Source organism: Rhodamnia argentea, chromosome 1 (assembly GCF_020921035.1).
Source record: "Rhodamnia argentea isolate NSW1041297 chromosome 1, ASM2092103v1, whole genome shotgun sequence".
Classification (NCBI taxonomy): Eukaryota; Viridiplantae; Streptophyta; class Magnoliopsida; order Myrtales; family Myrtaceae; genus Rhodamnia; species Rhodamnia argentea.
Window position 1 is genome coordinate 17,071,856 of NC_063150.1, and position 18,483 is coordinate 17,090,338.

Here is an 18,483-nt window from a genome sequence, read left to right on the forward strand (position 1 = left end):
TTTATGTATGTAGTCGCCAATGGGAAATCGCATAAATTTCCTCCTATGATAAACTAAAGCGTTATATTTTCATTCATTACCCCTCTGATTCATGTGTTATAAATTGCATTCATTATCTAGATGCGAATTTAATAAGTACTAAGGGCAAGTAATATCCACAAATTTTACCATCAATAGAGACTAGTTGCAACTAGTTTTCTCTATTCCTGTAAGGAGGAATATATAGCCCTAAAATAAAACTGGAGCCCTTTTTTGTAGACCGTGTGTACTGAGTTAAACTACAGACTATCCAAAATAACCTACAAAACAAGGATAAAGCAGAAGATAGCCATGTCACGTATCTGTACATATATCCATCGTTTGAAAGTTTCAAGTATTCATTTACCAACACTTGGAACAACAAGTATGGAAATTTGGAGACTGTTATTCGACTGATTGAGAATTAAAGTCATTTATTCTTTTGAAAGGTACAAATTGTGGGACATCATGATACCAATAATCTAAAACCAGAGGTGGCGGAGCATAACCCACTTTTTTAACTCATAATTACCGGATTAGGTGGTTTATTAGTTACACAAAATGTTAAAGCCAAGTCGAAATGAGTAAAGAAAAACCAAAGGCCAACTACATTTAGGTGTTAATAGGTGTGGGACATCATAGATTTTGAACCCATTTTGAAAACTGGAGCGATTATTGTCTAGGATGAAAGAGTCAATCAGAGAGACTCAAAGAGAGAGGAGATCTACCTCTAGCTATAATTTTGGTTGCTGGAAACATTGCCCACGGTGGCAGATCTCGCAGGCGATGTCACTCGAAGCAGCGGGTTGTATCTCTAGTGACCTCCGACACCAGATCTCTCCCTCTTAATCCACCCGCAGCCCGTTGACAACAAGCTTACGACCTCACACACACAGTGAGCTCGAGCTCAAAACACAACACAGGGTGTTGACCGCAAGCTTGAACAATCACAGTGATTTGGTCTCTCTCCCACGTTCTCTAAGCAATATTGCCGTGAGTTGGTGGTTCATCTAGGGAGTTGTTTGCCGCTAGTTATTAAAAAGCGGCCGTAACAAACCAAATCTATCACGAGAGAGAGAGAGAGAGAGAGTGTCAATGCCAGTGGTGGCGACGTCGGCTGTGGTTTGCCACCACTGGCCACAATCACCTTCAACGGTCTGTACCTACAAAAGAAACCTTTACCCACAGAAAATGCTGGCAAATGATCCAAGTCTGTATCATTCCTGAAATCTTGCTTTCCTTCGCGAAGATCTTATTTCGTTTTATTTGCTGCTTCGTTAATTTGTCAACTTTCTCGGAGAGAAAAAAGGCTCTTTCATTGGCCGACACAAAAATAATTTTCAGATACAAGTCTTTTCATTTGATTTGTCTTCATAATCAGAGGCAAATATATTAGTTATTTTGTTGTGCCATGATAAAGTGCATGTTGAGTCGAGCATGGATTCTAAAAGTTTGATTGCATGAAATGGATCAATACGAGTTAACGAGAACTAATTGATCTAAGCATGTTTATGACCAACCTAAACCTACCCACTTGTCCCATCTACCTAATTGTAGCATTAAGATCAGACTCAGAGAATACCGATGAGTGAATAGTTTAAAAGTCATTCTGCAATTTTTCATGATACAACAAAAACCGCCTCCAGATGCTTGAGAAAAGGCTGATGGCCGCAGAGTTCAATCAAATGAAATGGCTTATGTAATACCTCAAATAAGAATAAAGCAGTCATTCGGACTTTAAAATGTCGTCTTAACTTTTGGCAAACACGTACGTTGTTGGTACATAAATAATTCATGACCCTAAAGAAAGACTGAAATCCAGAGAAGCTTTTATTGGATGGAAAAAAATATAGAGCTCATCCCTACATCACAAGTCACCGTGCACACAATGACTGGTGTGCCAACGAACTATTTTTAACCGGTATTGCTTTGTAAGAGCACCTTTACAGATTGGTCTTAGGCTTGGCACTAAGCTGTCTCGTGACCGTCCTCATGGTTACAAATTCCTCCGCAGCAGAAGGATGGATTCCCACCTGAAACGAAAATTAAGGTGAGCCACATGAGCAGTAAAACATCAGACTACCAGGTACATGTAAAACATCTGCATGTCTCCATGTACCAGTAAAGATGTGTTCACAGACCGCTGTGGGTGCGCGCATGCTATCTTAGTGGTTCCATTACCAAGCATATTGTTTGTAAACCTCTCTCTCTCTCTCTCTCTCTCTCTCATTGGCAACTTCAATGTTCATTTTTGAGTGTGTTGTAGCAGAACATTTAGATGCACAAGTAGATGATACCACGGGGAAGTTCAAATCGAAGGTAAAAGTTGCATAGCAACTTGGGTTTCCAAAGTAGGTAGAGAGAAACTAAATCTTACCGTGCTGTCGAATTGGGCCTTCGTTGCACCACACTTCAGAGCGACCGCAATGCCCTGTAATGAAAGTAGACATCATGCAAATGGACAAAAGAACAGAACAGGGAGAAGTTTCAATTATGTAGATAAAGGTGAAACTGAGGGTACTCATAGGCAGCCTCAAAATACCCGAGATTCCTGCTGCTCATCAGCACTGAAATAAAATTAGCTGTGTACAAAGCATTCTAACAGTTTACATCACCCTAGATTTTGCAAACAAAAAACGCTGCGCTCTGTGAAGTTAAGAATTGATTATTTAGACATTTGCCAGGAAAAAAATGCTCTTCATTTTAAAGTGCTGTGAGACAGTTATATCCCTTTCCCTATCAATTGCCAACTTTTATTATATCTGCATAGCACCTCCCACACACTAGATAATAAGCACCTTCCTCTAATGTTCATGCAGTGTTTTGTTGAAAAGAAGGTACAAGTGAAAAGGTTCATATTCTCCAATTTATCTTTTCCCAGGACCAACATGGATATTCATGAACACGAGTCCCATGCTACTGATATGGGCAGAAATTAGCTCCTGTATACATCAGTTGAAGTGCACAAAAAGTTTAATGTGCATAGATAAATGCCCCAAAATCCCAAAAAGATCATCTACGGCAATATGTGTGTGTGTGTAGATATAGAAGCAAATGCGCATGCGCAGATATATATGTATATACTTTCTTTCCCCTTTGGGTTTCGCAGCAGCAAGATTGCTAAGTCCAGTTGACATCCCAGCAACTCCAATTTCTTTCATAAAATTCAACCAGAGATTACTTGGTACAGCTCATTTTGACAAATGACTGCACGACCACCAAATAAACCCTATTCAATTAAGTTGGGTGACCTACATAAGTGGCCTAGGCTATATGATTCCCTCTATCAAGTGGCCTAGGCTATATGATTCCCTCTATCATATCAAATTTTATTGTCTCAAGTCTTATTCTCCACTCTGACAAATTTCTCATATTCTAAAGTAGATGAGGCATGAAATTACATGCATAAACAGCTAGTTCACATGCACAAACTTGGAAGCACAAAAAATCCCAACAACGTAGCTTTTCGTTATATGAATCAGTAAGAGGCATTGCTAAAGGAAGAAAAGATTTTCACAATGTTCAGTTCATCCATAAGCATTGTCATTTTGACAAGCAAAATGCTGAGAAGTCAAAAGTTCACTGGTATAGAAAATACGGGATGAACATATGAAAACAAAGGATTGAGGTCTCAACTAATAAAGAACAAAATCAGATACATACCTGCATAATTTCAGGTGCATCTGGCCCACTCATGGAAGCGCCAAGAACTTTATCTGTCTCTGCATCAACAATCAGTTTCATGACTGATTTTTCTTGCCGCCTGGAGCCAACAGTTCAAGTTATGCACATGTCAGAACACAAAAATTGGAAGAAAAACAAGAAAGCCTCGTCTATAGTAATGGTGCAATTATCCATTTTGCAATAACATGTGTCATGTAATTTGTCCAGCTTTTTGAGTTGAACTTTGCAACACCCATTCACATTGTGATCTTGAAACATAGAAAAAGGTTTTTTCTTTTACCATCAGTGCTTAACATAATTGAAACTTGAACCTCAGTCAATCTTGCTAAAGCTATATCTCAATTACCAATAAACTTCTACCAGAAAAATCCAGAATAAAACGTTAATGTCCAAATAAAGACACCATTGTAAGGTAGCTTCATACTACATAATCGCTTCAATGACAGCTTCATAAAATGCTAGGTTCTCATCTTAATCCATGTTTATAGTGTTCTATAAAAAAACTACTTTCCTACATCAAACACATTGTACACATAGTATCCCACATAATAATGATAATACACACCTTAGACTTGTTATCAACTAATTTCAACACTCAAATCTCATACCAAAACATACCCAGAGACTGTGTTCTTCATGGGGTTGAATGTAGATGTGAAAACCAAAACTTCTCCATTAGCTTGCTCTATTGCCTCGTCTTCACTCAGTCCAACCACAGATAGAGGGGGTATGCTGTGCGCAATGGAACAGCAAAGCAATAAAGATAAGATGTTTTTCCAAGCAGTTATCAGGAAAAGAAATGCCATGATTGTAGTCTTTACAGAAAGCGCTTTCACTTCACATACATAGTACCAAGATGAATACCCCTAGAAATATCCTCCTACTGAATTCCATATTTATACTGTGGTAGAATTCTATAGATAAGAATCACTTATTTTATTGGCAAAAAGGGTGGGAAAGGGTGACCACCTTCGGCAAACCCCCTAGGTGCGCTACCACGTAAGTTCTACACTCGCTACAAAATGTTCGGTCAGAGCCATTTGCTACTACTCATTTTGAGTGAGCCCATCACCGCCACCCAACCACAAGGAAGTCAGAGTAGAGCCGGTAAATATTTCACACCATGACACGGTCGAACCTACATTGCAGACAAATCATGGCTTCTTGAGTCCAAGAGTGATTGGGCTTATTTTGAGCAAGCCCATCACTGCCACCCTATCATAAATGTGTTGGGAGCAGAGGCGGGGATATCATACACCGCAGACAAATTAAGGTTTCCTTAGGCCAAGGAGCAACTTGGGGTTTCAAAGCCATGACTAAGGGGGCCCCAAACCACTTGCAAGGAATCTCTACACCACTAGGTCAACCACCAGGGTGGTTACAATTAGTATCAGTCCTCCAATGAGGAGAGATGGATCGACTAAAACTAAGATTATGCTCTACAACAGGAAGAAAAACAAAGAGACAGCTCAAAATCTATCTATCAATCACAGTGCCTGACAATTGGACAAAGGTTGTTAGTACTTCACCAGTAAAGCACGCTTCATCGCTTAATAAAAACCTAGTAAGAAATCTATTCCTTTCCTGTTATCTTACGATACTGCTTAACATCAAAGTTCAGCTAACACATTAGCAATACTATGGATAGAGATTTTAGGTGGCATCTTCTAGATTCCCATAACACCTTCACTGGACATTCTAATCAAATTTGCAGTCTTAGACTCCTGATGATATTAAATTCTGACAAGAAGAAGTCATTCTGCATACACCAAGAAATTATTCTACAGCCCAAGTTCTACCATGGGGTATTAATTTCGTGGTGCGTACAAAGCAAAAGAATATCATCCTTTATCTGGTACTTATAGTAATATAGAGAAGGAAAATTAGTGCAGAGGTGAAATCTTTCAATAATATAAACCGAGGGCTAAATGGAAGCATATGGTGACTTGTGTGCATGACATTGAACAGTTTACATCTTTGCCTACTCAATCACCCTCTTTTCCTATTGGGAGCAAAAAAAGAAATAACATACCTTTTTCATCTTTATTATCTAGAGAACTTTAACTTGGTAATTTCATTTATACATACATGCGAATGAACTTGCCGAAAGTCCCATTAATTGACAGCCATAAAATTCGATCTTTGGCTACATTTTCTTGGCATTATCAGTTGGATGGTCTATATGACAACTGAGGAGATATTTTTTATAGATAGCAATTCAATTTAGTAATCGATTCCTTTTTCTGCACAGTGTAGTGCAGGTATATCCCTGGTACAAATAAAGCAGAGGATTTTTGTTAGGTAATTTTAATGACATCCAACCTTGAGGTCAATTAACAGTATACCTTTAACTCATCGGAGCCAACATGATATAATTGTTAAGCGTCCCACATCCTGGGATTTGTAGGATTCAAAAGGATCTCATATATACTTTCCACCCTCTAATAGTTTAAGGTTTTGGTTGGATGTCTATCCTGTTGCCTGATCCAATTTCTTGGGACCCTTCCGATGACTCATCTCGCATGTCAATAATAATCCCTCATCATTCTATTTCACATGCTTCAACAACATTGTTTCCCATTCCACATCCCTTACTTATCTGACTTCAATAGGTCTTTATATACATGTAGTCTCCCTCCATCTAATAATTTGAAACCTAGTGCTAATTACTGCCTTATTCTCAATGGATTTATGTTTCGCATTTAACTGCCCACAATATTGAATTTTTTTTTTTCAATTCACTTGCTACCATGACTTATCACTTGAGAGCCTACTCTATGGATATTGCATCTTTTGTCTTTCAATTCTACTACTACATCAGAATAGCTGTTCGGTTCGGTTGAACTACCAGTAATAATTCCACTCATAATTGCTAAATCTAACTGTATGAAATAAAGACAGTGTATCGTCTCTGTTCTTTTATTCTTTTGGTTAGCAATCTTCCCAACCCAACTGCAAGGTCAACATGAAGTCTACTTCAAAGACAGTGTATCTAGAAGGGTGACAGCCGCAAAAATCATCGATTTAGAGATTTTGTTCAGTTTTTTCTGGAATTAGCTATCACAAGTAACTAACACAACTTCAGATACAATGAACTATGTCGATCTCATTGCTCCAAAACCAAAGAGGTTATCACCTGAACACTGCGCAAGGTACATTGCTGTAGTCTGGTTTGGTAGGCTCCCCACCAAAAACAGTTTTCTGGAAAGAATGGGGGAATAAATGAGCACGCAAAAGTGAAAACAGGAGTGGATTGTAGAAATGAAAAAGATTCTGTAAAACGGGGCAATATAAAGCTGGCAAATATGATGCAGATACAGTACAAAAAAGGACAAGAAGTTCTACAACTTACAGCGAAGCACGTTCCCTCCATCAGAGCAACAGGGGTGAGATTAATCCGATTGGTAACATCACCAACGGCCCATATGCTAGGAACATTTGTGCGTGAGTACTCATCCACCTGGAAGAAGAAACTAAAGCACGTGATTTTTACTCAACAACTGATAAGGTCAAGCTCAATATTATGATAAGCATGAAAGTCAGTCTGTCTGAGTACAACTTTCAACTACTTTGCAAATGTTGCGACAATTATTATTTGAATTTTATTCAACATGAGAGATTTTAGAACTTTAAAGACACAAATACACGTAGAATCGTATACAATACTTCAAGACCAAAACATCTTCGATTTTCAAATTTTGAAGAAAAAGTCACATTTAGAAGTTAGAAGTAGAAGAAAATCCCTACCGAATGGTAAATGTCGTACAAGTTGATAGGTCAGGCCAATATGCTATTTCACTACTCATTGAGTAGTACCAGCATATACCAATGTAATTAATCATGCAACCCAAGTCCTTAATAATCCAAAAGACAGCATGAAACCAAACTAGAATTGATGTATTAAAAAGATAAAATGGTATGCAAAAAGAGAAGACATCAAAAGCCTACTTAACAAAGTAACGGCTTATCTAAGAACATGGATAGATGTGAATGAGGAGAACTCATGTGTTCCTGCTCATTGAAATTTAACAACTAGATATTTATAATAGGCCCAGTGTTCATACTCATCAAAACAAGTTTAACCTTGATAGGAAAACAAAACAGCAGAAAAGAAGCATTAAAATATCTAACAACCTTCACAGCACCCACTGTATCAGTTTCAACGCCCACAGAAGTCAAATTCAACCTCTTTGTATTGGGAATTCGACCTGCAATAACCAAATGAAGACAGCCATTAATTGTTCTCCGCCATGAACAACTTTCCGGCAGAACTACCAATTCCTAAGACATTCTAATTTTTATATTTCAAGCTCAATTTAATCTCACTTCCGATCAAGTCACTTCTGGCACAAACCATTAGGAAATGACAGGGTAAAGTGACTAGTTAAGTGGTTCTTTGGCTGAAATCCAACAAAGAGACCTAATTACAATCTAAAAGTGAAATCAAAGTTAACTGGCTTGATCAATGGCTAACATGAAACTATGACCGAAGTGAGATGTCTACAAAAGTAGTTTACCTTCGACACACCCCACCAGTTAAATTGCATGTATCTGATCAACTGGGCAAATCTTAAAATTTCTAAACTGATTTATTTTGCTGATTTCACTACCAAGGAAGTAAAACAGTGAAGACCTTGAATCAGTGGCTATGTCACCAACCAGTTAAACTATATGCAATTAATCAACTGGAGTAAATCCTAACAAATTTTGAAACTGACTACTTTTGCTGACTGCACTACTACGGAAAGTAAAATATTAGGATATTGCCAGTAACTAGGTAACAATCATTAAATTAGCATGTAATTAATCAACTGGAGCAAATCTTAACGAATTTCTAAACTGACTTCTTTTGCTGATTTCAGTACCAAGAAGTAACCCTGAATTAGTACCTATGTCACCAATAAAATGCTTGGCACATCGCTTATCCAATACATGGAATCCGGGTTATCTTACAGCAGCTTAGGCTCTGGTGATTAGTCCAGGATGTAAAAACCGAAAAATGTAAACACATCCTACATGCAGGAGACACCTATATGCCACAGAAGAGAATCAATTTTCACATTAAATTTTGGGAAACATAGTCACCATGATGATGCAGATCATGTTTGAATTAGAATGGAAGGGATTTTTCCTCCTCTTTGAAATTTAATCTAAGTATATTGGCCAGTTCTAATTTGGCAATGAGCAGTTGTATCAATGTAGCAATTTAGTGTAATAACCACAAATACTGGAACTTCCCATATGAGAAATGGAAATAATAAGGACACAGGTCACAACAGTTGGCCCATCTAACCACTATATTATAAGTTGGTATATCCAACACTTGAAACTAGTACAAAGAAATGGGGAAGAAAAAGTAGTGGTTCAGACTAATAGCCCCACGCACCTAATACAACGACAATCGCATTTAATGCTTCAAATAACAGAATCCTCAAAAATAAAAATAAAAACATTGTTACCTCTCTAATGAGTTGTTTATCATTGTACTCGTGAGAAAAAAAATGCTGATAATAGTTTTAGCCGATAATACAATTTGAATAAGCACAATCAAACGTCAAGTATATCTTAAATCTTAATTACCGGTGGCAAAGAGTACAAGATCGGCATGCAACTCTTCCCCGTGGTCTGTGACTACTTTTATGCCATCCTCCGTTTTAATCAACTGCAATTGAAGATTCATAATTAGTACAACATTTCAGTTAATGAAAGGCAAAGACGCCAATGGCGGGAGGACTAAAACCTACAGTAGGACAACAACTAGAGAAATAAGCAATCTGCAACCTCATAACCTAACAAGCAGGATGAAGTACCTCTGTCAAGTTTGTCCTCGGATGCAAATTAATTCCCCTGCCTTCAAGATTTCTTGCAACAACTGCTCTCATTTCGTTGTCAAAACCCCTAAAAATTTGCCAAGTGAGAGTATTAGCCTAAGACAGTAGCTATCAAGCAAAGGATAAATATCCTTTTCATCATGTTTAGAAAATGTAGCAGGCACAATAACTAAAATGGCAGTTTGGTAGTATGAGTTTTTCATGGTGTCCAAGTAAACAGTACTGCAAATTTGGTTTGCAAAGTGCAATCCCTCATATCCATGACAAAGCTAAACAGCAGAAAATAAGAAAAGAAAAAAGCCTGCAATTTATTAGAAGCAAACTCAGCATTTGAACCTCAGTGGGAGCTCCTTTCTGAAAAACAGATCCACATTGGCACCAAACCCACGCCATATTGAAGCAAATTCTACTGCAATGTACCTGAATAACCAGAGAAAGAACAGCTCTGAACAATTTTTATACTATTGATCGAACATCATGTAACAGGAAATCTGAGATATTAGGACAGACCCTCCTCCAAGCACCACAGCACGCTTCGGTAAGTCCTCCAAACTCAATGCTTCATCAGAGGTTATACCAAACTCCTGGAAAAAGAAAATTGATGCAAGAGAAATGTTCCATGATAATGGTGAAGACAATCATACAGATATATGTATATTCACAGCATTGAATAACCAATTCGGTCATTTCCAACTTATAGTACACATGCAGGATTCATGAAATGCCAAAAGGATATAACCCAGGAAAACAGCATAAATACAAATGTATGATTCATACATTCGTGATGAACACCAGCTAATACTTGGACTCAGTTTGAGTACATAACCGACAATGGCATAGACACTGACAACCACAATTTCTACATGCAAATTCGAATTTTTGTTGTCTAACAAGGTTAGTTTCATTCGTTCTATCCCATTTATGAATAAAATGTGATTATCCAGTGGGTCGCCCCAGCTTGGATCACTTTCCTATGGCCGATGAGCCTATATACTCCTATCCATTCCTTGCCAACTAACAAAAAGCTCTAAAAGCCTAAAAGTATGCAAATGAATGTACAAGCTTGGGCCAAATGCAGTGGATGACATGATCATCCTTCAGTATCAGACTAGACATTTTCTTCAGCACAAATAATCCATTTCTTGCAGAGTGCTTCAGAAGACCAGTTGTTTGACATATGTACCACAAGATACATGAAGAAAGACAAAACTTCTACCTGCCCTGGGATATTAGGACGTTGAGCTCTGCTTCCAGTCGCAATAAGTATGTGCCTAGCAGAGTAGCACAACTTCGTTCCATCTAGCTGTGTCACCTCAACTTCATTGGGACCAACTAGCTTTCCTTCTCCTTCAAATAATTTGACACCAGCATTTGACAACAATCGCTTGTAAATTCCATTTAATCTGGTGATTTCCTCTGTCTGTATATCTCAAAGAACAAATCCATGTCACATTGGGCCCTAAAACATACAAAATTCTTCGCTTGCGTCATTGAAGATCTACGGAATGGAAAGAGAAGAAGAACAACTAGTAACTAGATCAATCATATTGTTAGATGCATAAAGCTCAAGAGTGTTCGGATCGGGCACTGCATGATTAATATGTTTGGACACAGCTTTTCTACATGAATATTCAACTTGAATTAAAAACAGTAATAGAGAAAGAAAAGCAACAAAAAACCATTGCAGTGTCATGGTAACAGCCACAAAAATACCAATAATCACTAATATTATATGATATTGAGGTGAACAAGATAATATACTTGTTTTCGACCCCAAAAAAAAGATAATATACTTGTAATTATTGAGCCTAAAAGGCTTCATTATAAGCATAATTCAAAAGATTCCTCCACCAAAAATCCATGCTTCAAGCAGTCAAATTTACAATATCACGGATTAATCTTGCAGATAGAGAAAAGCTATTTCAATCTGCCCTCTCTTGAGAAACACCATGACAATACTCATAAACCCTAAAACAATTGCACTGCAAAAACTGATTTTAAAAGTCAACGACTTTCCACCAATCACACATGGTCCTGTCAGACTGCTTGATCTTAAAAGTTATTCTAATGTCTAACTACACAAAGAAACCACTGTGCTTCATGGATTATATAATTCTATCTTTAAAGGCTTTCCTTTCCACCATTAGCTTCATTGTCAATTTCAGTTTTTGCCCACTATAAGTGCTCAGAAGTTTGCCGCTATTGGCAGATGCGGAACTCACAAGGTTCATTGAGGCATTAGCGTGACCCGAAACTTTTCAAATCAATTGAATTTTAACCGTAAAATGTCAAATTGGCAAGAAATAGCACATCATCAAGGGGAAAAAAATCAGTAAAGACACGAGCACTGGCTTGTTATGGGTCACTAGCCATCAATATCTGCCAGATTGCTCATCAATGCCAAATGACCAGTAACATGTTCAGATACAGGAAACTTGATATAGGTGCTTGCATGTGTTAACTATCAGGTAGATTTAAGCATGGAAGTTCAGGAGAAAGTCCTTAAAGATCAGGTAGAATTGAAAAGGCTTCAAGAAAGGAGTTTTTCGGGAAGTTAAGCCTTCCTATGGAATTATATCTAAGCCTTCTTATGAAATTTTATCTAAGCCTTCTTATGAAATTCTATTTAGATGAAGTCCCTTCACACATTTACAAAACACAAAACAATGACAGCTGATGTGACAACTAACAAGGTTCACCGAGACACTAATGTGACACAGACTTCTTCAAGAGAAGAGACCTTAATTATCTAATCAAAATGGTAAAGGAAACGCCACAACAATAATCAAGGGGATAAACGAAAAGGAAGGAGGAGGTGTGGCTAGAGATATACTACATTCAAAAAGACCCGAGCTGCATCTGAGTTCAACTTAGAGGGCAATCAAGGGGATAAACGAAAAGGAAAGACAAGGTGTGGCTTGAGAGACACCACATCTAAAAAGACATGAGCTGCATCTGTGTTCAACTTAGAGATTATTACATGCCAAGGACTTAGAGACTCTCCTGAGTCTAGTGGCAACATGCTATGGGGTGGTGGTCATGCTTATGTGGTCGACCTTGACCCCTATTATTTGGAGGTCATTTCTAGTAATTCAAAAATATCAAGTGGAATCGGACAGAGGAAGGACCTTTCCCTATGGAGGTGGGAAAATCATGATCGGGTTACTAGCAATTAAGATCACCCATATTTGTTCAACTTCATTGATGTCAGATCTAATTAAACATCCATGTATGTGAAGTATAGTTATGTGCTTGTAGGTGAACTTATAATTGGATAGTTTTGAAAAAAGAATACAAGTACAATCTAAAAAATTATATAGATGGAATCAAAATTAACACCCCTTAAGATGCACAATTTTTAAGTAATTAATCCATTTTTTAATGTAAGTAATCCTGTACCACTAGTCTCACAAAACTATTAATAGAGAACAAATCATTGGTTGCCGTAATCACTACGGATCTCTTCTCAGTAAACTGCTATAAAAAAGTCGATGTCCAAGTGCGACAATTGATAATTTAAGAGGAGACATAAATTGTTACCTTCTTGTGCAGAAGTTTTTTCCAGTTAAAGTCAACTTTCTCATTCAACTCCCATCCATAATTCCTTGCATCCTACAGAAGCAATCATAAACATTAGTCTCAAATCTTAACAATGAGAACGGAATTAGATATCATTCCCAAAAAGATGCAGCAGTTTACACAAAATAGGCACCAACTAAGGACCGATAAGGATGCAGCCAATAAGCATGGGAATGCAAAGTACTTTAAGAATGACGCTGTAAAAGTCAATGTCTGGTTGAATGCAGTAACTTCCAGGCTTCCGTTCAAGAGATACTAACTATCTGACATTTGACGTCAAATATGAAGTTTTGCACTTTGAGTTTTATTTCCATTGGATAAACCGAAAGTCACTAACTACTAGAATGGGTTAAAGCCAAAAGCTTTTTAAGCATTCTGTAAAGTCAAATACAACAAATTGGCAACATGGTTGTTTGGATCACAATCCAGATCATACGATCGCTGGGAAATAGATCCGGATCGCAGTAAAAATGGTATACAGGTGGTATCAGTTGGATCGCGATCGAGGATCATGGGATCCTAATCCTATCCATGATCTTTCACGATCCTTGCCAAGACGGAAAATTCATTCTTTCAGCTGAAGGAAACAGAATTTTGGGTACTAGCCGAAGAGTCCAAGCCCTGCTCTTTCTTGGGAACATATTACCTGGCTCATTAGCAAAATAGGGCCAATAAACCTAGGACTAGTCTGAAGTGAAGACACTGTATGGAACGAAGATTCCTGCCAACCGTCTTCTTCTCCTTCCTGACACGCTCATCAAGCTTCAAACTTAAACATGCATTTCAATCAATCCATTTGTCTGATGTTATCTCTCTATTCTTTTTCCTCATAAAAAAGTTGACTGCTCTGAACCTTCAAACTTATCCCTTGCATGCCGGTCGAAGCGTTCAGATTTTGAACCTTCAACTCTCCTTTGCATGCTGGTGGAAGCTGCGTTCTTCATTCTTTCAATTTTTAGTTGTTTATTTTTCTATTTGCTGCATGGACCTAATCTTTCTTAAGTTTTTTTTTCTCTGCTTTCTTTTGTTAAACCTTTTCTGGTGATTTTTTGCTGAATTAGTCTACTTGTTGTTGCTTGATCAAGTGTTTAAATAATGTCCAATTGGTGTGAGGGTGTGAGTTCAGTAAAGAAGAGTATAATGTGATGAGAAGAGATAAGCCCAAAGATGAGGAAATTTAGGGGCGAGTCAATTTTGATATTTTTTTCCCTTTCTTCTGGCTGAATAGAAAGGTAATAGTTGCCATTAGATATTTCTTGAATATCTTGCCTTAATTTATTTGGTTTCCTAAATGACATTCTTAATTTATTTGGTTTTCTAAACGACATGCAATGTTTGACATATATAATTGCATATTTCACACTATCATGAATATGGAGATTACAGAATGCAAAACTCAGAACTTGACCTTGCTTGAGCTTTATTCTCTCTTTTTAATGTACATAGGCATTTAATTGGATGAAACAACATCAAATTTTTACATTTTAAGTCTCAATTTTGTAAATTTCTAGGAACTTACGATCCTCGATTTGATCCTCAAAGACCTCCAGACGATCCCACTTGGGATCTAGATCCTGACAACCTTGGATGGCAACATGTACAACTTCATAAGCATTTCCCTTAAACCTTCTTTTCATTAACAACAAAGTCTATTACACTTTCGAGGGAATATCCTAAGCAAGCTAACCTATTTTTTAACTTTTAAGCCAAAAAGTATGTTAATAAGTTGTAAGAGTACTATCTCTCATCTGATTAAGACGAACTCACCTCCAATTCACCCCCAAAAGCTGCTCCATATACCAATATCTTCTTGGGAACACAACCACGAATCACACAGCTGCAAACCAAAACTTTTAGAACTGATATTCATCCAGACCAGATGGTCCACATTCAAAGAGGAGACACATAAGATTTTCTTGGCAGCAAATAGATTGAAAGCATAGTCTGATCTCTATCAATCAAAAAATAAGTCGTACACATGCAACCAAAAAGTCGATAGCAAAATAGTCCTCACGCCCCCGTCTAACATTTGAATCACAAAATTCAACCATTATGTTGCCATTATGTATATCCATCAACCACTTGCTACTGTTATTACAAAACTCAGAAGGACCACCCATTCTGCAAGTTCCACAGTTTTAATTCAGCATCAAGGATTCATATCTACTCACAACAACTACCTCAAAAACTTGGTTCTTCTAAGAAAAATGAACATCAAGAAGTTGTTCATCAGCCGTCTCAGTTTCAACATGAAAAAGACCCTTCTCAATTTGGAGGCTTTTTCTCATTAAAAATAAAGAGACATAGGGCACCCAGGGGTGGAAACCCATACACCAAAAGAGCTCATTATAAGACAAAGCGTCTACAATGCCGATCAATGCATTTACATCCATACATAATTTTCCACTATACCAAAATTGCTATATTTTTACCGGTTGTCAATAATTAAAGAAAAAGATGACTCCTAATTCAAAGGCTTTTTTCCTCTACTTTTCCCAAATCAGCCAAGAAGCAGAGAGAGATCTTTCTGATTCAGACTCAGAGTTACCAACACTAATTGACATTTATTGGTTCCACATCTTTGATTACTTACAATATGAAAAAAAAAATTACTGAGCTAACAACTAATGATGTGTCTTAAAGAAATATGACCAATTAGTCTAAAAGACTCTCAGATATAACATCAACCACAAATCAATCCAGGAACAATACAACTAGTGAAGAGAGCAAATGTCAATGCAAGAAGTTCTAAGAAGCCAGTTTAACCAAACTTTGGCAGACTTACGTTCCACCAACTCCTCCAATTACTTCCGAGCTTATTGGATGAAAGGGAAGTTCACAGATTCCAACCTGGAATCACAGAACCAATAAATCATTACAACACGGAAAAAAACTGCAGGGTAATCAATTTTCCAAATACAAAGTGTGTATAAGGACAAAAAGAAGTGCGACAGGTTGTATCCAGTCATCTCACCATCAAAAGACACAGATCTATTAGTCCATTACCCAATGAGAAGCAACTATATGAATGACACTAGAGGATGAGCTCCTCATTTGGGAAAACAACTGAATGAATGAATGAATGAATGCATACAACTACTGAAACTAGTTTCAAAGTATTATATCCAGGGATGGAGTTAGCTTATAAGAGTAATTAGTAAAGTTACCAATTGTTCCTTTCACCTTGCCCCCACATTAAAGAACCATAATAGTCAATTGCAATGTTTCCATGTATAATTGCTATTCCAATAAAATTTTATTAAGAAAACTTCGATTTTTTCCTATCTGATTATTAAATCAAAAAATCATTATGTCAACTAGCTATGTCGATTGAAATTTTATGAACATCTAATGACTTATTAAGTTTTCCCCACTAGGAAAAGGTTCTGCATCAGTCCCTGATTATAGCACTATATATGCCACATAAAAAAAAAAAAAAACAAAACACACACACACACAACTGCTCAAGCAAAAGCAAAGACAGAACTGGGAACACATAAAAATCATCATGGAGGAACTCAAGATCCCTGTTACCAACTCGTTTTCGTTGGCAGTCCAAAGCCTTACCTTAGCTCCATAATTAGCAGAAAACCGGGCAGCACGGACACCGCCACTCCCCGCACCGATCACAAAGAGATCAAAATCGTAATGCGCGTCGGCTCCATCTGGTTTGCCTAGCTCCCCATCAACAAGCATCTTCCTTGCCATATCTTACTGTATAATCACAAACTGACCACCGGCACGAAGCCAACAAAAATCTTTTAGAGAAGCATACAGACTGAAATAGCAAAAAGCTCGAGCAAGATTTCCAAACCTCCTAAAAACAAATGGTCACATTAAACTCGTCTAGATCACTACGTCCGCGGCCAAAAACCACACTACCAGCAGCAGCAACCGATAGAAACGAAATGGGCAACCTCAAAATCCGCAAAAAAAAAAAAAAAACGAACGAACGATGAAGTGGCGCGCCCAGAAAAGAAAGAGCCCAAAGTCAAGCCGCTTCTTACTGAAAAAGAGACGCGAAATGGAGTTCGCGAAGGATTACCTCGGGGAAGCAGCTTGTTGCAGAGAGAAAGCGTTAGGGTTTTGCGATCGAGAGAGAGAAGATGCTGAGGAAAAGGCCACGAAGCGGCGTAGAAAATGACCGACTGACGATGGCGTCGGCGTGGTGTTGATGAACCGGCGGGGACTCAAAGCCAAGGTGGCTTTTGTACCGAGCGAATATGAGAGAGAGAGAGAGAGGGAGAGAGAGAGAGATTGATTTTGGTTCTTCTTTGAAAGGTGGATGTGAGCATACGACGTCGTTTCGGTCGTTTCCATTCTCGTTTTCACATGGTGGTGTGCGGGAAATTAAGCCAGGTTTACACATTTTGACATTTATATATAGGTGTCGTGAGGATCTTTTTCTTTTTCTCTCCCTCTCTTTTGTGGTGCGTTGACTGTACTTAAATAGAGGCAATGGGATCTAATCCTGCGGCAAAGCGAAGTGCGATAAGAAAAGAATCAACTTACGTTGTTTATATTATAGACGTAGAACTCATTTGCAATATCGATCTTGGATTGAATCGTCATTAAACTCGAGAACTAAACGATTTAACAAAATCATGCTCCCATAATGAGGTGTTGAATTTACGGACACAACTAAGCACACCTTTATTTTGATTTATAAACCGCTCAATTTGAATCGCATGTGTTTTGAGCCGTTGAACGATACTCAAATCCAATTCTAAAACAGTTTGTTACCGATTCTCGCAACCAAAAGTTTTTTTTTTTTTTTTTTTTGGCTCTTTGAGAATGACCAGTTTATTTTGACTCCTCCCTTAATTTCAAAATGTACTCACTCGACAAGTTGTGATCTCTCGATCTGAGTGCTAACTCTTTTCGTGAAGGTCGGGTCGCATGGGACTGCGGACAAGTCTCGCGGGTGTCTTACCCTTAGCAGCCAACATCTCTAATTTTGCACGACTGGCTAGACATTCTTCCTGCTCGAGCCAATCTTCAAATTTTTCATAAAACTATTCGGGTCGAACCCCAAGTCGAAATAGTGAAAGCTTTGTTTTTATCCCACGTAAGGATGTTGCCCAAGCTAGTCTATTTGATATTCGGGCCTCTGGGGATGGGGATGGGCTGCAACATGCCGTCTGTTCTATAATCGTCGGTAAGTAATGAGGAAACTTATTAAAAAAGTCATAAATATGTTGCAATTCTAGCAATTCAACCCTAAATCTTTTTTCTGTCAATTCACTATTAAACATTCGCATTTGTGCCAATTCAATATATCCAGCCAACTTTAATCGGAAATTGCTGATGTAGATGTTGGTTATATACCGGCCGTTTACCGCGGCCGACGTGGATAATTGTTAATAGTAAT

General features: G+C 37.9%; 1 protein-coding gene across 1 annotated transcript; it reads right to left on the reverse strand.

The window, feature by feature from the left end:
- Positions 1-1,665: 1,665 nt before the first annotated feature.
- Positions 1,666-17,317, reverse strand: LOC115729208 (glutathione reductase, chloroplastic). The gene is made up of 17 exons (XM_030659682.2): positions 17,158-17,317; positions 16,680-16,841; positions 15,898-15,962; positions 14,880-14,949; positions 13,074-13,145; positions 10,750-10,953; positions 10,044-10,117; positions 9,870-9,953; positions 9,513-9,600; positions 9,283-9,364; positions 7,837-7,910; positions 7,055-7,162; positions 6,839-6,903; positions 4,321-4,434; positions 3,682-3,781; positions 2,396-2,449; positions 1,666-2,051 (listed from the first exon to the last, which is right to left on the reverse strand). The coding sequence occupies exons 2-17, from the start codon at positions 16,818-16,820 to the stop codon at positions 1,962-1,964; spliced, it is 1,485 nt and encodes a 494-aa protein (XP_030515542.2). The 5' UTR covers positions 16,821-16,841; positions 17,158-17,317; the 3' UTR covers positions 1,666-1,961.
- Positions 17,318-18,483: the final 1,166 nt, after the last annotated feature.